We start from the raw sequence: 24,085 nt of genomic DNA on the forward strand, positions 1-24,085 counted from the left end.
TGTCCAGCACATTTCTTATTCTCTTTTGGTTATTAGGTGTCCTTGTTTGTTCCTGAGTGTGCATTGGTGTCTGCCATTTACCACTGATAAGCCACATCATTTTGTGGATGGTTCCTTGTTCACCACAAGCAGCTGCAGCCTCTGCTTGTGTTAGATTATTAACATAATGCCATTTGTCTGCTGTCACAAGATGTTTAACCTCCCAGTGTGCCTTGCTATACTGCTCATGGTATTTGTCCTGCCAGTGGTGAAAGCCAAAGGGAAGTCATTGGCATGAAGACTGAAGTGCTCAACACCAAGACCAAAAAACCTTGTTTTTCGGAATGTACGAAACAGGGGCGCCAGTTCAGGTCACAGCAGATATGAGACACTACAGCTTACACATCCTGGGTGTCAGCAAGAGCAGATGGATGGGATCAGGAAGATTAACAGGAGCCTTGGGAGAAACTTCGCTGTTTTCTGCTTGGTGATGGATAACACCATGAGGGTGGTGCTGTCCTTTTTTGAAGAAGGGAATGGAGCATTCCCTGCTTGAATGGAAATTCATCAGCAGCAGACTTATGAGAGCCAGACTGAAAGGGAAACATATCACCCTGATTCAGTGATGAAGTAAAGGACAGGTTCTACCTTGCACTATGGGCAGAGTTAGAGTACCATGCCATGACCTAAGTATCGCCATAGGGGACCTGAATGCCAGGTTTGATAAGGACAATGCAATGGGGAGACATGGGTGTGGCATCATGAATAAAAATGGAGAAAGGCTTGTTGATTTCTGTAACATGAATGACTTAGTCATTGGCAAAACCTTATTTCAACCTTGTGAAATTCACAAGCTGACAAGGTGTTCTCCAAATGGCAGAGATGATAGCCAAATTGACCATATTACAATCAATGGCATCACTCACTGACAGATGTGAAAGTGAGAAGAGGTGGATATGTTGGCAGTGACCATCACCTTGTGACAGCCTCCATCAAGCTACAACTGAAGTGTGGGTCCACCAAACAAGGGACATAATGTTATGACAGTAACAAGATTAAGTCCCTTGAAATATAGAAAGCCTTCATTCTGCAGTTAAAGAACAGATTTCAAGCACTTGCAGACCTTGATGAAGAGGAGGGGAATGCAAACGAGGAGATCAGCAAGAAGTGGGACAAAGTAACAGCAATTTATAAACAGCAGTACAGGCAGAAGAGACGGAAGGTGTGGATTTGGGATGACCAGACAGCAAGTGTGAAAAGTTGGGACAGGGTGGGGGGGCAATAGGAGCCTATATAAGAGACCCCAAAATTGGGACTGTCCCCATAAAATTGGGACATCTGGTCACCCTAAGTGGATTACACCCAGTACATGGAATGCCATAGAAACCAGACGAGTCTTGAAGAAAAATTGTAGACACACACAATGCCAGAAACATAATGTACAACCTGTAAATTCTTAAAGTGCACACTTAACTTTGTCATATTGAACAAACTCTCATGAGAATGTAGAGTTGTATGTTTGACTAAAAGGCTGCATCTGCCTAGCCCAGTAGTTAGAATTAGGGGTTGTAAATTGAAGCATAGGCTAGTGTGCTACACTGTAACTGTGTGTGGATGCTGCTGCTGTGAACTAAAAGTCCTCCTTAAACAGGAATCTATTAATGTAAAGTAGGAGCCTTTTAGTTATGGACCTAACCTAGAGGTACAAAGGAAGCATTACAGCACAGTATTCTAATACATACTGGAGTTTACATCTAAAGTCTGATTTACTGTGGGGCCATGTAGATAAGCCCTAAACTGTTTCAAAACTATAGAAAGCAGTTAAACTCTTTAAAATTTGCTCTTGAAAGGTGCTAGAGAGGACTGGAGTTCTGTGTCTACAGAAGAGAGCACGGTGGCATGAGTTCTGCAACACAGTCCTGTGAATATCTACCTCTTGACCACCTCTAGGGTTAAGAAGCTTCCTAAAAGCACATTCATCATCTCTTTACTCATTTGGCAATAAAGTTGCCCAGATTGGTAGCTTGTGTACTGTGGCCATTACTTTGGTAGGAATTAGGCTATGTACAGAATGTTCTTAACATTCACCTCTCTCTGCTGAACTTAAACTTATAGTAATATATTCCTATGTAATTGGTTTAGTTGAACATCTTGACAATGCAGTTCTCTGGAGTTTCAACTGCAAAATTCCACTGATCTAAAAAACTGCTTATATTTGGGCCCTTTGAAGAGGCTTGTACACTTCAGAAAGTGTCAGCCTGAACCAAGTCTTCATGAAACCTTTTTTGTGGGGTAGAGGGTAGCTGGAGTTATTTGTTAACTCAGCTCTTCCAATATGCAACACACTTTCTTCCAGCACTGTAGTCTTGACCTAGACTCTAATAACTTCAGTTATTTCTGGCATGTTGATCAACAAAGATTCTATAACCTGAATCTAGTTCTGTCTTGTTCTGGCTCACATCAACTCCAAGTTTTTCCAGAGCTGTATTAGACCTGGAGTGTGAATAATTTGTTTTAGTAAGTGAGCACCCCTGTCTGAAAGCTAGCTGACCCATGAAATAGGAAGATGCCCTCTTCAGAGAGCTAGTTTTGATTTGGGTACCTAAAACAAGCAGCTATCACTAAGAGAACAAATGCTGCTTGCCTGCCTCTGTTGGAGGTGGGAACAAGGTGTCTTAACGTGGGTTAAATTGCATTGGTTTTTAACTGGTCTGTCTCTAATGACTCTTGTACTAAATGTTTTCAAATCCAACTTTGAAACCAATTCCGTCTGACAAGAGAAGACTTGTGCTAGCAATGGTTGAATGTGCCTGCCTTGTAAGGCATTCTGGAAGCCTATATTTTTTTCACTCCCTAAAAGGAAAGAGTTATGTTTGTTTAGCTTCCCCCTTTGGTAGAGATGTGTTTTTTCTTTGCAGTATAAGACCTGTATCTGAAATGAGAAGTTTTTGCTTATGTAAAGCCTGAATGTTCTTCACTTATATTTTTTCTTTCACCAGTTTCTCTAAAGTCTGTCAGGGGATGCTGTTAGATATAATAATGATACTTTAATTCCTGCAGCTGTTGAATATCCTCAGCTATGAGTTAATTGTTAGTAGCTTGTAGTGTTTGTCTTAAGTATTTCCTTATTGCTATAGAGGGTAGAGAAATAAGACAGTTCTACGCATTTTTGCAATGTAAACAATGTAAAGAGATGAGATTATGATTTTTCTTACCTGCCTTTTTCTCTTAATATCAGCACATCCCATGTTAACACAAGTGGTTGTAAAACTACCTTCTCCATATCTGATTTGACTGCCTCCTGAAATGTCCAAGACTAACTGTGCTCTTACTTTCTTAAGCAAAAGCTTGTCTGTGTACACAATGTGCTCATTTTGTCTATGGGCAATTTCAACTTCTTAGAGAAAATATATGGCGTTAGGCTTCTATGTGAAACTTAATTAGGCTTATCACTCTTTTTTTAAAAGCTAGCAAGACTTGTTTAACATCTATACTACTCTAATTCTAAATGATTTTCATTCACCAAGTGAAACAAAAACACCTACTGGAATGGCTTAACCATCTTATTTTTTTGTTCTTGTTTCTACTTTTGCTTTTGAGTAGTAATCTTGCTTATGTTGCTTTCAGCTTCCTGCTCAAGTGCTCAAATGGCTGGCTTCCAAAATGTCAAATCAACTGCATTATTGAATGAATAATGGCAATTTAAGATGTTAGAGTACCTTGGCCAATTAACAGTTAACTTCAAGAGACATAATCTCAGGCTCTAGATTTACTTAGATGTTGGAGTGCACATACCAAGAGGAAGTGTGCTGCTTGTTCTATGTGAGCTGTGGGGGAGAGGTCTAAAACTCTTACCCCACTAATTAATATATAGTTTAAAAGCTGTATTTTTTTCCTAAAACATGCATATTTTTTCACTTCTATTGTGCCTTCCTTTCAAATGGCTTAAGGTTTTACAAACCACAATACTCTAAGCCTCCCCTGCTTTACAACTAAGTAAATTACTGATGGGTTTTTTCCCCAAACTAGTGGGAACTTAAGTGTGTCATTCTTGAGTATCCCCAAAATGTATTTCAGAAACAAGTGAAGACCCAATCCCTACTAATGCAGAGAATATCTAAAATTGTCTAGTATATGAAAAGTGTGGGTCATAGAGAAAGGAATGACTAAGCATAAGGATAATAGTCATGCAACTAAGACAAACACTGTGATAGTTCTGTAGAACTAGTTCTACATTTCTTATTAACCTCACCAACATTGAAGGTAGAGTAAAGAATCAAATTTGGTCTATTATAAGTCAATAGCTACTCCAAGGTAGAACCCGAAATTCTTTACTCAACATGTGTTACCAGTATGGAGTGAACAAATTTTTGGTGTTTAAGCAACATTTATTACTCTTAAAGTGCTGTAGTAAGTGTGAGATTATTAGTGCCTTCTGTCCCACTTAAAAGGGTGCCTAAAACTCTAGCCCAAGCATCTAGTGGGATGAAAAAACTGCCATCCTAGTGATTCTATAATTAAATTAACTCAAAGTAGTGACACCTTGTAGTTTGTAGGGTGAGGTGGTCACAAATGCTTGCTGACTCCAGTCACAAAAGCATGCTGCAAGACGGCCTTCTTTGTTAGTGTGCACAGATAAATGACCCAGTCACTTACCTGCCTCTGAAAGAAGAGGGGTGAGGCTGTGTAAAGTGAAAAAAGTACCTTTCCTCCCCTGCCCAAAAAGTTATGTAGCTAAGAGATAATGAAGGCAAGCAAAGTAACCAACAAGCAAAGTCTCACTGAGAAATAAGCTAGTACTCAAAAGTTGACAGGTATTGTTGCTGGAGTTTGGCTGCATGCCCATCTAAACATTAGAATTTCCTTTTACTTTAGCAGACACTGTCTGCATCGCTGTCATTAAACTGTGTTGGCCACCCAAGCTTCCCTTGGTATGATTAGTACATAAATAAAACTTTCCATGGTAAAGTGACATTCCATATGGCTGACATCACCATTGACCTGTTTAAACTGGGGTGTAAAGGTGCACGGCCGGGGCTTGACCCTCCCTGGGGAGGAGGGGAGCCACACCAGCCTCAACATATCATCTGAGGCAGCCTCTGTCTTCAGGGGTGGGCGCCGCTGCAGTCGCTTGGGCTCCAGCCTTCTGCTATAGGGCGGGGCAATGAATATGAAATTAGAGGCTCAGGTCCTCGTGGCTCAGGGTTGAGCAGTCAATAGTTCAGGCAGCTCGGGCCCTTTGGGGCAGGACCGAGCAGTGACACAGTTAAAGGGGGCCCAGCCTTTGGTTCAGGCAGGGCACCAAACACACAATTACAATAGCTCAGACTCTTGTGGCTCAGGGTTGAGCAGTCACTACTAGACTTGATGGCCTCCTTAGGCTGGGAAGAGGTGGATTCTGTCACCCGGTACAGGTGGCAGGGGGAACGCAGGCCCATCCACTCCACTGCGCTCCAACCCGGGGCCCTAGTAGCGGCTATCGCCGCTGACGGTCAGTGGGGTTCCTGGCCGCAACACACTGACATGGGTTCTGGCGTACCTGCAGTCTGACTGGAGTCAGCTGCCCCCGGGCTACTTCCAATCTCCCCATCCGGGCCTACCTGACCTGGGGCATCAGTCCCTGGGAAGTCTAGTAGCATGGGCTCCTCCCGGCCAGGGCTGGGCGGTAGGTCCGGCAGTACCTCTGGGAAGTCCGGCCAGGCCCGCTCCAGGGATTCCTCGGGGTTGTGGCAGGGACGAGGCGGCTCCGGCAGCTCCTCATCGTAGCGGGCGTGGGGAGGCTCTAGCCAGTCAGGGCAATGACCCTGGGCCTCAGCAGCTTCCCAGTCATGAGCACCCTCTGGCAGGTCTGCTCCTGACGGCAGCTGGACTCCAGCTGAGGGCCGGCTTTTATACATCCGGGTCGCCTCCTGACCCTCTGAGGGGTGGGCTCACTGCTCAGTGGCCCCGCCCCCTTAGGTGTCTGACGGGGCTCGACCCTCCTGGGGAAGGAGGGGAGCCACACCGCCTCGTTACATGGGGGATATTGGTCAGATTCTGTTCCATGGCACTGCTCATGTGCCACAAAACCAGCTGTAAGCTACCTCTTGAGGATTCTCCTTTTGACTTGACGTTACTTCTGCATCTTGACAGTTTTGGGGTTCAACAGACAAGTAAGAGACTCTCTCACCCACTGCCCTGTAATCTGGTTGTCTCTGTGCTGTGCAGCCTTGGTTCAGAGCCCTGACACCAGCAACATGCTCACAGCAAAATAGCCTCACCCAGCTTCCACCAGCCTTGGTTATACCTTGCTTGGTGACCGCAACAGCTTCCCAGTCCTAAATTTCCCCCAAACCATCTGCCCTGTAGCGTCTGGCCCTCTTGCTGGAAACTTACAGAAGTTAAGTTTGCTGTTTTCTTAGACAGGACCCACCAGTTTATTATCTTAACTGGGGCTAACAAACACTGTATTTTAATCAAAGCACTGAATTGTTTTATGGTAAAATTAGTTTATTTAAAATAAAGGATGGGTTTAAGGGATACCAAGTGTAAGTAGTAATAGGGTTACAAGCAAACAAAAGTAAAACTGTCTAAGATGAAAACCTGATTTACACAAACTAGAGTCTTCTGTTCAAAGATATTACATGCCACCTTTTGGGTGTCGTCATGACTGTGCCAGCTGGCAGTGGGGTGCTCTTAATGGGTCACCTTCATCTTCCCCTTTCCAATCCTCGGTAGAAGGGCTGAGGAAGAATACCTGGAGCATGCTGCAATCTGGCAATCCCTAGCTAGTAGATGGTCTCTTGAAAGATATTGCTAACTAGCACATGGTAAGGTAAGGGTAAGTGGTGGTAACTACTTTGTAAGTCTTAAAACAGAAGACCCACTTACAGTAGAAAAACACTTAAAATCAACTGTTTCCTTTTGATTTTTTTACAGGAAAACTAGTCAGATTTTGAAATAATTCAGTAATATACTTGTGTTCTTTAAAACTAGTATGATTAACATTCTGTAGGTCAGCAATAAACTTTTTAACTGCAAGATTTGGATCCTGAATTATAATTTATGCCTTGAACATATAACACTATCTAGGTTGTTTGTCCCTCTTCTTCCCCCCCTCTTCCAAAAAAAAAAAAAATTGGAATAAGTATCAGATGTTTCTGATTCTTTTGTCAGCTGGAAAATGTCCCTTGTTTTAGTCAAGGGAAAACTACATCCTGTGAGCGTATATCACTTCCAGGTAAAACCTGTCCCTTTTGACTTCATCTGTAGGACCTGTAAAATACTGATAAACTTCGCTATTCTGACTTGACACCAGTTTAGCTAGCCTACAGATTTCATGTTCTCCAAATTTTTTTTTCTTTCCCCTCTTCCCATCTACTGCTAGATTGGCAGTTTTCTTGTTCTGTAGTCATTTAGCATTTAGTTTCTGCTTTGATACTATTCCAGCCCTAGCTTGGAAAAGGGTGGATTTGATTTAAATCAAATTTAGTGATTTTAAATCACTAATCAGGAAGACCTTGATTTAATCATGGATTTCTATGTAAAAGTACATTCTTGTCTGTTATAACCTTAATACATATTCTTCACAACTCGTTTTTTATTTGGAAGGTACACATAGTTTTTAAAGTGGTTTAATTTTTGAAAACTCTTCAGATTAGTTTTACAGCTGTATGAGAAAACGAATGATTGGTTATTTCATTTACGAAAGGTAATCTAATCAGATATTCATGAAGTCATCAGGAGGTTAACCTGTTGAATTGGAGATAAATCCTCCAAATATTAAATGGTGAACTTTCTTGCCATGCTGTATTAGGAGGAGAACCTCACCAGACAGATAAAGAAAACAATTTAAAATAACTAAAACAACATTATGTATTTCGGGTTTGTCTTTCTTCAATAGCAAACATTTTAACAAAACAAGCATTCAAATTTAGTTAAACATTCAAGTCTTTTTAAATCAGGGTGGTTTTTGTTAAAATTAACTAAAGTAGTTAAATGAAATATTTAAAAATTAAATTGACTGTCAGCCAGGTCAACATGATAAACTTAAAATATTGGCTTCTGCAGCTAACTCAGTCGTCTTCACCTTCATTTTCCTGTTCGTTCATAATGGGGGGGAAAAATGCAGGAAAGCTTGTTTTTGCTTTTCAGGTCCCAAATGCTTTCTCAATTTGGAATGAATTAGTCCAAACAAAGAGAATATTCTTTCTACACTGGAAGAAGCTACTGCTGTTAAAAGTGAGATTATCACTTCAGCAGTCTCTGAATCCAAGTGCTTAAGTGACTTTCATTAGTTCACTGGTGTGACTTTCTTTAAAACATCAGCAAACGTATATTTCTTGAATGGTTCACCCTTAGTTCTGAAATTTGCTATAGTTGGCATTATGGAGGGTTGATTGCTGGATGTCCATGTCATAGCCAGCTCCTCTTCTTCAGCAGTTAAGGTTTGACCCTGGTACCAAGTATTGAGAATATCTGCAAGAAAATGAGCTGAAGATAGTACTTGTTCAATTTGTCTTTTTTTTTTTTTTTCTTTTTATGCTTGTAATTAACACTCATTGCATAGTTCTCTTTAAGATATCACTTGGTTCCTTCCAAATTTCAACAGCATCAGCAATAAAACTACTGTTTCTTTGCATTTTGTTCAAGGCTACAGAACTAGGCTTCAGGGTAATCTGCAGGTGTTCTTAAACCCAGTGTTGAGAACTTTGGCTGTGACAGTGCCATCTATTTTTTCACTATTTTGTTCAGACTGTCATCAGATTAGGCCAGTTCTTGATATAGTGCTCAAAACAGTCCACTACTGAGTTCCTTCGCATGTCTTGTGGGAGAGTTAGTTTGGTTCCTCCCACTTTTTTCAGATCTGCTGCTGCGAAGTGGTTGTTACAGAAGTATTTTGCAATTTCAACATTAGTCTTTATTTCTGGAACACTGAAGTCTTTGGCTAGGAGGTGCATCAAATGAGCACTGCAACCGTGTTAGCTTGGGACGCTCTTCACTCTCTCTCTCCTAAATAATTTCTTCTCCTCTTGCATACATTTTCAGCACTGTCTATGACCAAGCTGCATAATAGACGTATTTGAATTTTTTGTTGCAGTTTGCTATAGCTTTTACTGCTGCTACTTGTAAGTATTCTGCTGTGTGCATCTCCTGATGTATCAATTGTTTCTGTAAGGAGGATGTATGTGCTTGTGTGACAACAGAAGAAGGGGAAAAACAGGATCATTGTGGACATGGCTCCACCCATCAAGACTCAGGTTAACAATTTTACCCTCTAGACCTTTCGCACACTGCTAAATTTCTCTTTCATACACTTTGTCCTGGAATTTGCCTGCGACATCTGCTATGTTGGGTGGACTGTATCCTGGTCTTAATGACTAAACCATGTTAATGAAGTGTGGGTTCTCAGTCATGGGGAAAAGAGAGTGTTGCATAAACAAACTGAGCAATTTTTCATCAATTACCTCCTTTTGTAATCTGCTGGTTCTTATCACAAATTATTTTGGGTTGTTTCTAGATTATGGAGGGTTTTTTCTTTTTGCTACAGATGATATACTGTGGCTATGTGACTGAAACACTATCATTGATAGAGAACTCTGAAACTATAGAAAATGATGGTGATCTTGAAGGTGACTATTTGTTGAGGATGGATTCTCCTAAACAGAAAAAGTCAGTGCAGTTATTTAATTACCATACTGTTTGTTTAGTATTACTCATTGCATTCACTGGCGCTCAGGCAGATTTCACCTTTTAAAGTAATACTATTTCAGCTATTTATATTTTATCACAACTGCATCTAAAAAGAGTAACAAGTATTTTTTGTGCTCAAACATGAGAATTCAAAAATAGTCCAGAAAGAAGACAGGCAGGCCCTAAGAAAGAAGTATGAAATAAAAAAGCTTACCAACCTGAAGGTCCTGCATGTTCAGACACGTTCCTTTCATCATCTTCAACACAGCTTCCTTCTGAGAAGAAATACCTCTCATGATGTTTCATTTGGGCACTAGGCCTTGCATTTCTTATTGTATTCTCTGCATTTTGCACCTAGGCCTGTCTTAACCACAGGTAGAGGAACTTCATTAAAATATTCCCAAACTGGGTCTCTCTTCTGACCTGCTGCCATTATAGATTTTCCCTTCTAGAGAGAGAATGGTATACTAGATCTCAAATCAATGAAGGCTACACTCAGAAAGACCTGAAGACTTTTGGAATATGCTGCTCAAACAGTTTCATTTTTGTTTCTACTGCCAGTCCCTCCCTTCTCACATTTATCTCCAGACTAGGTCTCCTTGTTCAGATCTATTCTGCCCCCAACAATCTTCTATTAATTGAATTTTTTGAAACTTTGCACTTTTATAGAGAGGTAAGGGATTGACTGTGTACACAAATTTGCAGAGGGACAATAGGGTTGAGGTCTGTTATTTCTCACCTCTCTATAGTCTTTATTTTAAAACCTTTTTGCTGTTAAGCATGTTATCTCTGGAGACACAAATCCATAGTTTGAAAACTGCAAAGCTAAGCATCTCTGGTATCTTCTACATTGAGCACTGAGTCCCACTGGGTAGATAAAGATTAACCTAAATAATCTGTACAGAAGCCCCTGGAACCTCATGAGATTGGGCCCCTAATCCATGAACTATTGGAGCTCATTTACAAGACTTTTTTCTTAAAACACTACATGAATACGTTGTCTTCTACTATAGAATTAAAATGTATAATCCCTATTCCATGATGAGATTATAGCTCAAAGATATCTTAATTAAAACTCTTTAGATAAAATGCTTTTTGGGGGGGTGGACGGGGAACCTATCCAATACATCTGATTAAAATAAAAATGCTTTTTTGATTTTTTTTTAAAGGGTTTTTTTTTTTTCCGCCCTGGCTCTGAAATTTTTCTTCCTTTTAGTGACTTCTTAAATTGAGCAAATGCTTCTGAAGGATTCTTTTTATAATATACAGAGACTTTCAAAAGCTGAATCGATGTTGGAAAAAGTTAGCCAATTTCCACAAGAGCTGCAGCTTGATGCCACTTCAGCAGGAGTGGATACTCTGGGTGTGGGTGGGGGTGTGTTTGTGTTTGTTTGTTTGTTTGTTTGTTTGGGGTTTTTTGTCTGTATAAAACAGAGATAACTAAGATGCTTCTGTGGGAAAACTGAATTTTACAAACTACTCATGAGGGTGGAGGTATAGAGACCCCATTCAGTTAAGTCCTTTAGCAAAACCAGTTCTGAATCCAAAGAAATAAAATTCATGGGATAGTAAGGCACTGGACAATTAGTAAATTATGACTACAAACTGAGTTACTTCATAAAGACCATATTTCATTCTTTCTTTGTGTAACCTCCTCTCAGTGCCTGTGGGTGTTCTGTTGGGGACCAAGGGCAGTATGTTGTCCTGGCCCAGTGACAATTAAAAATGGAATTAGACCCTCTACTCTGAATGATATAGAAAGAAATAAAATCTGCTTTCCACCTCCCTTTCCTATGCAGTGGAGCAGCTGTGAGCCACCCACACGCATTGCTAGAAAGGGAAATAAACATGCTTGTCAGTCTAGATTTGAAAAATTACCCCAGCTCATGATGGCTAACTTTATTACAATATGCTCTATATGCTATAGGAAGGGGGTCACCTAAGCACCAACCTGGAAGGACAATACCACATTTCTGTGCTGCTGGGAATTTCCCTGGCTTTACTTATTCCTGCATCTAAGGGTTATATTGCCAAAGGCTTTCTGAGATGTATTGCAGAGATGTTTGATGGGATCAGAATTTTATTATTTGTGGCTCTGTTTCATGTCTCTTTGTAATTGTTCAGTGTACAAAATTAGAGGGTTGTGAGAGCTCCGGGATTATGGCCACTTGCTAGGACTGGTTTCACATCTGTGGGTTGAGATAGTCTAGGGCAGGGGTCGGCAACCTTTCAGAAGTGCTGTGCCGAGTCTTCATTTATTCACTCTAATTTAAGGTTTCGCATGCTGGTAATACATTTTAATGGTTTTTAGGAACTCTCTCTCTACAAGTTTGTTATATATAGACTAGTGTTGTATTGTAAAATAAACAAAGTTTTCAAAATGTTTAAGAAGCTTCATTTAAAATTTAAATTAGAATGTTGATCTTACGCCACTGGCCCGCTCACCCTACTGCTGGTCTGGGGTTCTGTTCACCTAGGCCACCAGTGGGCTGAGTGGGGCCTGCAGCCGGGACCCCCAGCTGGGAAGGGTCTGGCAACCAGAACCCCAGACCAGCAGCGGGCTGTGCGGGGCTGGCAGCAGGGACCCCAGACCCGCTGTGGGCTGGGCAGCTCAGCCCACTGCCGCTCAGGGGTTCCATCCTCCGGCTCCTCCCAGCTGGGATCCTGGCTGCTGGACTCGCTCAGCCCGCTGCCGGTCTGGGGTCCCGGCCCTGCCCCCATTGAGTGGGTACCTACCTTCTCCTGGTTCTGGCCCATTCTTTTCCTGTCTGTGCACTGAGCTTAGGGTGGGAGTGCATTGAGCACAGGGCTGGGGGTGAAGGGTCTGCCCAGGAGCTAGAATGAAGGAGGGGGCTTAGGGTTGGGTCAAGAGGTTTGGGTGTGGGGACACTTACCTGAGCAGCTTCCATTTGGTGTGAGAGGTGGAAATGGGAATGTGACTCCCATTTGGTACTTGGGGTGGGGATGTGTGGGGTGCTGGGGATATGGAGGGTGCAAGAGTCAGAGCAGAGAGCTGGGGGCTTGTGAGGAGGTGCAAGTATCAGGGTGGGGGGGGGGCTCGGCGTCTGTGGGGGTGCTAGAGTCAGGGCTGGGGTCATGGGTGGGGGGGATGAAGGAGTCAACAGAGGGCTGGGTGGTACAGGGTTCAGGGCAGGGACCTGGGGTGTGTGTGAGGGTGCAGGGCTCAGGGCAGAGGACTGGGGGTGTTTGTGAGGGGGGGAGGTCAGGGCAGAGGGCTGGATGACTGCCCCCTCCGCTCCTTGTCCCGACTACCCCCTCCTCCTCGGGACCAACCCCCTATCTAAGCCCTCCCTGCCCTTGTCCCCTTGACTGCCCTCCCTAGAATCCTACCCCCTCGTACCTGTCGCGCCTGGACTGCCCCAACCTTATCTACACCCCAGCACCACCAGAACAGACCCCTGGGACTCGCGATGCCTGATCTCACCACTCCCACCTCCTGTACAGAGGCCCCTCCAGAACTCTGGTACCGCATACAACTCCCCCTGCTCCTGCCTGCCCCAACCCCTCTCCACATCCGCTCGCTCCTGACAGCCCCCCCAGAACTCCGACTCATCCAACCCCCATAGCCTTGTGTCCCCTGACCACTCCTCCACAGACTGCCCCCCACCCTAACTGCTCCCCGAGGACCCTCCTTGCTCCCTGTCCCCTGACTGCCCTGACCCCCTATCCATGCCCCAAACAGACCCAGGACTCCCATGCCCCATCTGCAACTCGCCACCCTGCATCTGACTAACTGCCCCCTCGCAGAGCCCGCCCACTCCCAACCAACCCCCCATGGGATCCCCAACCCCCTATTCAGTGCACCCTGCTCGCCTGTCCTTGCCCCCCTTACCCAACTCCCCCCCCCCGAGTCCCCTTACCATGAGGCTCCCTGCTCATATAGAGCCCTGCCACCGCTGCGCATGCAGCCCTGCCCTGCCCCACCCCTCAGAGCGATGTGCACGCAACAGCAGGGCTCAGGATGAGCGGGGAGCGTCTTAACCTCTCTACGGAGCCAAATGCTGCCCTGCAGGAGCGTGCAGCCCCATCCCTCAGAGCGCTGTGGGTGCAGCAGCAGGGCTATGGGGGAAGGCGGAGGAGGGGCCCGCGGCTTGCTGCGCTCGGCTGGCGCTCCAGCCCGGGACTGCGGACCCTGCGGCTTGCTGCCTCGGCAGGATTTTTAATGGCACGTGGAGTCCCAGCAGACAGCTGCATGCCATTAAAAATTGGCTCGGATGCCATGGGTTGCCAACCCCTGGTCTAGTTGTAAGCATGGTGGCTGCTACGGGGAGTGTGATGGTAAGCAAGCGCTTGATTTGGAGTGGAATTCCCCATCGCCTCTACTTCAGCAGCGCTGCTAATGTGACACTAAGCATCTGAAATAGATACGTTCCAAATAAGCCAATAAAGTTTATCCAACACATAATCTGCCAGTTAGGGGCCTCTGAAGCCTTAGGGTTTGCCCTAGTTACAATCATTGGTGGCCAGAAAGCAGTGCAGTTGTACCAGAGCAAACCCCTAGAGCAGAAAGCCAAAGCCACTCTAAGCCATGATTTGCTCAGAATACATATAGATAAGTGATAAAAATACCAAAATCCTATCTATATTCTCGCCCTACCATTGCGTTCATCCATGGAGAACGAACGGTCCTAATTCGTAGTGCAGACTGGACTCGAAAGTCTGGATATATGACATCAGAGAGTGGATTATCACTCTACCCCCTAGGCATTCAGCATAGGAAGCATGGCATGGAACTTCAGTTTCCCCATATGTAAACAGGGCATCATAACAGTGGCTTTACGAACATTTCCTAAGCATCACTTTAGGATCTGCTGACAAAGGCAGCTCTGTAGGGGCAAAGGGTTATTTTTATCACACATCATCTGAGGCTACAACCAACTAATTCAAGAAATTTCAGGTTAGAGGTGACCCTATTAAGAAATCTGGTCTTATTGAACAAAACGAATGGCAGTTTTTAAATATCCCGTCACCACCTGGGTCAGAGATACTAATCCACAGAAGTTAATTTGGTTTGGATCAATATTTTTCTTTTCAGTCGTATTACAGGATGATCAAATTTGATTTTCTTTGGTAAAGAGGCTTGCCAGAAAGCTTAGTGCTTAGTCTAATAAATGGAGTATAAACCCGTAGTGGGTATTAAGAGGCAAGGCGAGTATTTTGCTTCCAGAGGGAGATGAAAATTAGAAGAGAAAAGAAAAGTGGAACTGAAAACTGAAATAATTTCTTAGCTCACAAGCTGCCACTTTGATCTTTGACTGTGCTCTGCTGTGCTTGGATTGTGACTAGTAGGGTGGACAGTAAGGTGCGGGGGATAGGGAAGGGAATTTTAGACTAAATTCCACCCGAGAGTAACCATATATCATGACAAACTGTATAAACTTGTTGGAAACCAACTGTGTAACTCTGACATGAATTGGGATCAACAGGAGGAAACACCAGAGGTCAAAGGCAGAGATGGACACTGAGTTGGGTAAGAGATGTCAATGTGAGCTTGGAATGTCAGGGGATGCTTAGTAACATTAATTCCCTTGGCAGGTCTGGATCCTGCTGGCTCTTCCCAGTTCAGGAAGCACTTAAACATTTGTATACGGGCTTTTCAGAATTGAGGCCTCTGTGCTGATCTGGTCTCACTGGGATCAGCCACCATCGCAGAAAACCCCAGCTAGGGCAAAGGGCTAATAAAGTCTGGAGACTGATAGAGACATAGCCTATTTCCAACAGTGGGCAAAGGAGAACAGAACGCCAATGAAAATAGTGGTGGTAGGGCTATTAATTGTGATGCAGCTCCTGCCCCACCCAGTCACAAAAAGGCCATAACTCATAGAAATGTATTTCACTTTTGACCAAAATTGGCAAAAAGCTGCTAAATACAAGTGATAATGCAACTATGTACTCAAAATAGTACTGCTTTGGGCAGTCTGGGAAAGATTAGCCCAGGTGATCTATTTTATGCATTTTCCTGTGCTTTCTTTGCCTTTGGTTAAGGCAAGGCTGTCATTACATGAAGTATGAGCTTGTTTGTACCATGTAAAAGCAGCAAAGAATCCTGTGGCACCTTATAGACTAACAGACATTTTGGAGCATGAGCTTTCGTGGGTGAATACCCACTTCGTCAGATGCATGTAGTGGAAATTTCCAGGGGCAGGTATATATATGCAAGTAAGCAGAGATACATGAGGTTAAGTTCAATCAGGGAGGATGAGGCCTGTTCGTAGAAGTTGAGGTGTGAAACACCAAGTGAGGAGAAACTGGTTTTGTAGTTTGGCAAGCCATTCACAGTCTTTGTTTAATCCTGAGTGCATGGTGTCAAATTTGCAGATGACTGAAGCTCAGAAGTTTCTCTTTGAAGTCTGGTCCTGAAGTTTTTTTTGCTGCAGGATGGCCACCTTAAGGTCTGCTATAGTGTGACCACGGAGGTGAAGTGTTCTCCTACAGGGTTTTGTATATTGCCATTCCTAATATCTGATTTGTGTCCATTATCCTTTTCCGTAGAGACTGTCCAGTTGGCCGATGTACATAGCAGAGGGGCATTGCTGGCATATATGGCGTATATTACATTGATGGACGTGCAGGTGAATGAACCAGTGATGGTGTGGCTGATCTGGTTAGGTCCTGTGTGGTGTCGCTAGTGTAGTTGTGGGCAGAGTTTGGCATTGAGGTTTGTTTACTGGATTGGTTCCTGAGCTAGAGTTACTATGGTGCAGTGTGCAGTTACTGGTGAGAATATGTTTCAGGTTGGCAGGTTGTCTGTGGGCGAGGACTGGCCTGCCACCCAAACCTGTGAAAGTGTAGGATCATTGTCCAGGCTGGGTTTAGATCCCTGATGATGCGTTGGAGGGGTTTTAGTTGGGGACTGTAATGTGATGGCCAGTGGAGTCCTGTTGGTTTCTATCTTGGGTTTGTCTTGCAGTAGGAGGCTTCTGGGTACACGTCTGGCTCTGTTGATCTGTTTCCCCTAATTTCCTCGTGCGGGTATTGTAGTTTTGAGAATGCTTGTTGGAGATTTTATAGGTGTTGGTCTCTCTGTCTGAGTGGTTAGAGCAGATGCGGTTGTACTTCAGTGCTTGGCTGTAGGAAATGGATCGTGTGATGTGCCTGGGATGGAAGCTGGAGGCAATGAAGGTAGGCATAGTGGTTGGTAGGTTTTCGGTATAGGGTGGTGTTAATGCGACCATTCACTTATTTGCACCGTGGTCTAGAAGCGGACTTCCTGTGTAGATTGGTCCAGGCTGAGGTGATGGGGGGTGGAAGCTGTTGAAATCAGGTGGAATTTTGCCAGGGTCTCCTTCCCATGGGTCCAGATGATGAAGATGTCATCATGTAGCGTAGTAGAGATGGGCATGAGTGAACGGGAAGCTGAGGAAAGCGTTGTTCCAGGTCGGCCATAAAACTATTGGCTATTGTGGGGCATGCGGGTGCCCATAGCAGTGCCACTGATCTGGAGATTATATTCCCCATCAAATTTGAAATAGTTGTTTGTGAGGATAAAGGCAACACAGCTCAGCAGCCAGTTGTGCTGTGGCATCATCAGGGATACTGTTCCTGACTGCTTGTTTCCATCTGTGTGTGGGATGTTTGTGTAGAGAGCCCCTACATCCAGGTGGCTAGGAATGGTGTTTTCTGGAAGGTCACCAATGTATTGTAGTTTCCTCAGGAAATCAGTGAGTCACAGAGATAGCTGGGAGTGCTGATGGCATAGGGTCTGAGTAGAGAGTCCACATATCCGACAGTCTTCAGTGAGAGTGCCAATGCCCAAGATGATGGGGTGTCTAGGATTCCGGTTTGTGGTTCTTGGGTAGTAGATAGAATAACCCTGGCCGGGGCTCTAAGGTATGTTGATTTGTTTCCGGTGTTAGTGTAGGGAGTGTCCTGAGTAGATGGTGCAGTTCTTAGTGTATTCCTCAGTGGGATCTGAGGAAGTGGCCTGTAGAATTTGGTATTTAGAGAGTTGTCTGGCAGCCTCCTTTTGTAGTCAGACCTGTTCTATGACAAACAGCACCTCCTTTATCAGCCTCTTTGATGAAAATGTCAGATGGTTTCTGAGCCTGTGGATGGCATTGCGTTCTGCATGATTAGGTTATGAGGCAAGCGATGTTGTTTTCCACATTTTCTGCCTGTGCACGTCGGCGGAAGCATTCAATGTATAGGTCCAGACTGTCATTTCGACCCTTGGAGGAGTCCTTGTGGAGTTCTTCTTCTTGTGCTGTTGGACACCATTCCTTACCTATCCTGGCTAATAGCCATTAATGGACTTAACCTCCATGAATTTATCTGTTCCTAAGACTTGCTGATGGGGTCCTCACAATTGGAGACGGTTATTGTGGGTTTGTCTTTAGTATAGCTTATGTACATACTCCACAAACTGAACATTGAGCTTGTTCCAGAATCTGGATGAGCGTATGTTGTGAAAATTGAAAATGCTCAAAATAGCACATAGCATGTGAATGGAGACAGGGTGCTAAAATTAAATTAACCCAGGGGGGTCAAATTGGGGTTGGGACCCCTCAGGAGTCATAAGGTTATTACTGGGGGTTGTAGTTGTCAGCCTTCACTAAACCCTGCTTTGCCTCCAGCATTATAATAGTGTTAAATTATTAAAAATGTTTTTAGTTTATAATGGGGGGGGTCACATTCAGAGGTTTGCTATGTGAAAGGGGTCACCAGTCAAAAGTTTGAGAACCACTGAATTAACCTCTGGAGTCTTGAGAATGGCAAGGGAGGAGGGGTCTCGCCTTGGTAGGGTTGAGAGAGGGTAGGGTGGTGTAGGATATTGCTCTTCTCATGTGATCCCTCCCCCATGGCTTCTTGGCTATATCATTGTTAATCTAAAGTGGCTAATTTAATTAAGCTACCCTTCCGACATGAATCTCCCTATGGCACTGAAATAAATGTAGACTATAATTTGGCATTTGAGAAGTGAAAGGGAAGGTAGCCCCAAGGGAAAAGATAAGCTTGACTCTTGGTGTTAAATAGTTGTCTACAAGCCTCAACTGCGAATGAGATTTAGGGTAGGGAAGGCTGTGCCTCCCAAGCATCCTGGTCTGCTCCTATCTGACCCTCACCACTCCTGCCTCCGCGATGCCCCCTAGAATCCCTGACCCCTCCTGCTCCTTTTTCCCTAGCCGAACCCCCCTCAAAACCCCCGCTGAGTCCTGACAGACCGGAATGCCCAAGATTCAACCCCTGTCCTGACTGCCCCCCCAAACCTCTGCCCCCTCCCTGTCCCCTGACTGTCCCCGGGACTCCCTGCCCCTTATCCAACCCCCCGTAGCCCCAGCCCCCTTACCATCCTCCTCCCCCCCTGCCCCTGGAGCCTCAGCGCGCTGTGTCCAGGAGCTGGGAATTGGCATGACTCAGCTGAATAGCCCCGAGACCAAAGAAGAGGGGTTGTTCGGTTCGTACCACAGACACATTGGTAAGTCCCTGAGAGCTGAGAATGGGTATGCTTTCTGAATGCCACAAGCACTGAGATCAGGGTGGGGTGTGCAGAATAGGCACCATCGGTGCAGCCCACAGTCTCACCCCCCCAAACCCGAGGTGGAGAATTGAGAACAGGCAGTCTCGATGTATGCCACAGACAGAGAGCCCTGAGACTGGGTGTTAGGGTGTCTAAATGAGTATGTGAGAGGCACTGTGGACCTCCCTTTCCTCTGCACTCCTATGGGGCGTGTGTGTGTGTGCACGCGCAGAGGAAAGGGAGGTCCTCCGTCCAGTTCTCTGGGTGCTCAGCTGCAATGCCATCTTTTCCCATGCCACTGAAAGCTGAAGTGGTGTCACATCTACTGATAGTATAAGGCACATGTCCAGTTCCTGCTTCACAGCCACTCAATGAATGGGAATGCATCTCTTCTTTTGGCCAATACCAGTTTTGAAATCGAATTCATCTACCCCAAGAATAGAGGAATATTTTGGGCTCATCAATGCAACCTCTGAGTGTATGCTCCCTATTAGTATCCTGTTTACTTTGAGTGTTTGCTTTGCATGAGAAAAATGCAAGAACATGAGTGAATCTGCTTGGTCGTTATCTACTTTTAATTTTGGTATTGCAGAATGGGTTTTTTTAATAACATTACATTTTAGTCACTATCATTTGTGGAGAAAGAAAACAAAGCTTATTACTAGCAATATAGAGTATATTGCTCTTAAATCCTCTACACTTCATTTAACGCTTTATTGATAACTTCAAAGATGTATTCTGGTATATACAAATATAGTTGAAGGCAGTAACTAACCCTGTCTCAAAGCAATTATATATGTTTGTGATCAATTTTTATTGACAGAAAATATGACATGGCATTTTTATGAAACACAGCATTCTTTGTGCTGGGTACTGTGGCTTTTTAAATCTGTTTTAAAGTACTGATTTGGTGCTGTTCAGCTAAGAAAACAACATAATGTTTATCGGTCTGCTACCTAGCACCATTCCTTCTGGAGTCAAATTCTTTTTTTTTTCCCCTTGCCCCTTGAAGTGCTCATGCTCAGCGTGTATTGACGCTGAACAGCTTCTTCATGTACTCTAAAGATACTAACTGCTCTCAAGTATGTAAAGAAGTCCTGGATTTGAATGTAAACTCCATTGCAGTCTGAAACACTGATTTAATAAACTTTAATTTCCTGTCATAGAACAGTGCGTTTCATTTTGTCTTTGCTTTTTCTGAACCCTCTCAGGTCAATAGAACATACTGCTGTGGAACCTACAGAGCAGGTCCGATGCGGCAGATAAGTCTTGTTGGAGCAGTAGATGAAGAAGTTGGTGACTACTTCCCAGAATTTCTTGATATGTTGGAGGAATCTCCATTTCTGAGAGTGAGCATTATACTGTTTAAATTATTATCAAACATAAATGTTTTAACACTTCTAATTTACAACTTCAGGTTGCTTAGTAATGAGAGAATTTAGGTACATCCTCTCCATTCAGATGGTGATGAACTTTCAAACTACCTTACTGAGGATGCTGATAAAATCTACCCTCTGTTCAAAGAAGTAGATGCTGAAAGGAGATTAATTTAGAGGTTACAGGAATCAGTTATTTAACTGGAGAAACTATTGGGCTCTTGTTGCATGTCTGTTTCACAATGGCTTACTCTCTGAAAGCTGAATAAGTTAACTATATCGCTGGTGGAATACAACGTTTCATCTCTAAGAATAAGGTTTGGTTTTTATATAGTTCTCTTGGTAATGAACTTGAGCCAGTGCTTATTAAAATTTTAACTGTTGTCCATTTGACATAGCTTTTTGTGTTCCTGTTTTTAGATGACTTTGCCCTGGGGCACTCTTTCTAGCCTCCAGCTTCAGTGCAGGTCACAAAGTGATGATGGCCCCATAATGTGGGTGAGACCAGGAGAACAGATGATCCCGACAGCAGATATGCCAAAATCACCATTCAAACGGCGCCGGTAACATTATTTTCCTTTAATAGAAAAGAAAATTACAGGTAGATAAAATACTGTCCTAAGGTCTTAAAGTTGGTCCTTATTATGTGTGAAATTAGTCTTTCAAAGGTAAACTTCATGGCTTTCTTAAATTTCCCATGTGACATCATTCCTTTTGCTTTAGAAGCAAGCAGTCCAGTTATTTAAGGCAAACTAACATGTTGCCTATGTTCCAGATAAGTGCATTTGAGTTCAAGGTTTCCTCAAGGTTGATAGCATTATGTATTGCCTGTTTGACAGATTTCTTGGGTTCCTGAACATAAGAATGGCCATACGGGTCAGATCAGTGGTCCATCTAGACCAGAATTTTGTTTTCCAACAGTGGTTGATGCCAGGTGCCTCAGAGGGAAGGAACAGAACAGGCAATCATTAAGTGATCCATCCCCTGTTGTCTGCTTCCTACTCTGTCTGTGAAAAAGCTAATATTTGGTGTACTTCTCCAACACAGTGCAGAAGTCCCTACCCTGCATTCAAGGCTGGTCCTAATGCTACTTATTTAAGTAGTCTTGGTATTGGTTTCCTTCTCAAGAAATGCTGTATTCCAGAGGAATGTTCTCTTAACTACTTAAATCTCCTCAGCTGCCCTCATTGAAGTGTTGTATTGGTAAGGTCTATTCTCTGGATTTGTATTGCACTATATCTAACACACAAAACTAAATCCATTATTACAATAATTTTTTTAAAAGGTTACTATTTGAGGGTACCATCTCACTATAACGCATGACTTCCCTTCACTGTTTTACATTAGTAAATGACAAACATTTTCAGCACTGTGCTGAAGCCAGCAAGCACAAAATTATGCCATTATTTTGTAACTGTAGGGAAACGAAGGCTATAATTTTTTGGCAAAGAGAATTTGTTAGAGAAATATTCTTGTCCTCTTAAAAAAAAATAAAAATAAATAAAAGCTTTGATTGTGAATCTTTGAAATGCCTTCTGCCAATGACAGTTTTTTGTTGAACACTTTGATAAACCACACAGCAGTAGTTAAATTGCTTTGACAAAGCCTTCCATCCTCTAGAGTCCAAGGAAACGCCAAATGGACAATCTGACTCTGCAGTTATAAATTAATTGCTAGTAGTGTTAATTTTGTTTAAATTGTTTTTTATTTTAATTTCTAAAACTGTAATTTTTCAAGTTTTGAGTAAAACCATTAACATCTACCTCCCAGCAGCTGCTTGAAATCCAAGAGGCAAATTTACCTTCAGTTTTTTGGGGAGTGTTTTGTGCAACAAAATTTTGGGGAGAGAAATAATTTGAATCATGTTTTCATCACAGCTTTAAACAGAAAACCCAATATGTTCTCTCTAGATAACTTAGTATTTTGAAGGGTCTGTATTTTAAATTGAATTTTTAGTTTGACCCCAGTTCTTGTATTTCAAAGGATAATAAAACATCCCAATGTGACTGTTCAGAGGTTGACTAAAGAGTTCACATTTTTCCAAATATATAGTATATCTATTGTCCTTTTTACTTGTTGTCTTTTCCTCAATCTGAATTAAATCTATCTAGACTAGTTAGAGGTATAGATTTGTAACAGCAGGACACAAATCACATATAGCATGTGTCATAAGTAGATAGGTAAGGGTTAATTTTCTTTTACCTGTAAGGGGTGGACAGGGGGGAAATCAAGCACCTGACCAGAGGACCAATCACAGAACTGGATTTTTTTTAAAGTCTGGGAGGGAAAGGAACTCGGGGTCTTTTGTTTCTCCCGGCTATGGATTGAAACAGCTTTTCTGCTAACTCCAATCTTCTTTCTAATATTCTACTATCAAGTGTGAGTACAAAGGAAACCAAACAATAGGCCTGTTATTGCTTTGGTTTTGTAATTACAATGTGTGTTGATTTTTTGCTGGCCTGGTTTAATTGGTATCTTTAAACATCAGACTGTTTATTCCTATTTTCTTAATCCACATCCCTGTATTGAATTTCTTATGCAGTGTTTAGTATATGTAAGTTCTTCTTTTTTTATATAAAGTTTTCTTTTAAAACTTGTGGGAGTTTTCTTTCCTAGTGAGGCAAAGGGAGAGAGAAATTTCTGTGCCGGAGCTCTGTCTACTCGTGTGACAAGGCTAGGGGGAGGGGAGCCCAGGCTTCCTGGTGGTTTACTTTCCTATTGTCCCAGGGCGGGAACAAGTTACAGGGAATAGAGGTAGGATTAGCTCTGTTTCCCTGTGTTGGAGGGCTGTCTCTTTGGAGAAGAAAGGAGACAGGTTTCTCGGTATTGTGATGTAAAGAGATTACATCAATTCCCTCAGGTTGCTCAGAGGGGGAAGGGAGGGGAGATAATTCCCTTGCCGGTACGACTCAGACTTCTGAGTCGTGGGGGTCTTTCCAGAGGAAGTTGGGGAGGCCAGAGAGGGGGTCCCCCAAGGAATATTTGGGGAACCTGGGCTGATAGGATTTTGGCTCCTATCTGGTGGCAGCGAGATAAGATCCAAGCTGGTACAAGCTTGGGGGAATCATAGTAAGCACCCAGATTTTGACGCTAAGGTCCAGATTTGTGACAGACGCTTACCACAGCATGACTTTCCCCATTTGTTGTTGGGTTTTTTATGTCTGTGATTCACTCCATACCAGCAGCTCATGTCCTGCAGGGCTGGTTGTGGCTCCCAGCTCCAGATGTTGCAATCGGCTGCACGGGGGTCACACAACTGCTCAGGTTTGGTCCAGCTGTCCCTCCATCATGGTGGGGATGGGAGCTGGGTCAAACCTGAGTGATACTACAACCTGGTATACCAATTCGCAATGCCCAGAGCAGGGAGCCAGGCTCAGCTCTACCCAGCACAGGAGCCACCAAAGCCCAGGCATGAGGTGAGTGTGGGGCAGGCTCCCTCTTAATCCTGGGGCCCAGCCCTTAGAGATACAGAAGTTGCTGTTGCTTGGGATGAGTGCAGGGTGGCTCACTATCCAGTCCCATCCCCCCACCTCAGTCCTCCCCTCCGCACCAGGCTGGGATGGGGGCTGCAGTTCTTGGT

The 24,085-nt window shown here is 43.6% G+C and overlaps 1 protein-coding gene across 1 annotated transcript in view; it reads left to right on the forward strand.

Annotated features, from left to right (window-relative positions):
- Positions 1-24,085, forward strand: part of RSBN1 (round spermatid basic protein 1) — a 51,751-nt gene that overhangs the window by 19,638 nt on the left and 8,028 nt on the right. Inside the window, exons 3-4 of the mRNA XM_032766593.2 lie at positions 20,341-20,478; positions 20,926-21,068. Coding sequence (XP_032622484.1) covers positions 20,341-20,478; positions 20,926-21,068 — 281 coding nt within the window. The remainder of the gene's footprint in view (positions 1-20,340; positions 20,479-20,925; positions 21,069-24,085) is intronic.

Source organism: Chelonoidis abingdonii, chromosome 4 (genome assembly GCF_003597395.2).
Source record: "Chelonoidis abingdonii isolate Lonesome George chromosome 4, CheloAbing_2.0, whole genome shotgun sequence".
Classification (NCBI taxonomy): domain Eukaryota; kingdom Metazoa; phylum Chordata; order Testudines; family Testudinidae; genus Chelonoidis; species Chelonoidis abingdonii.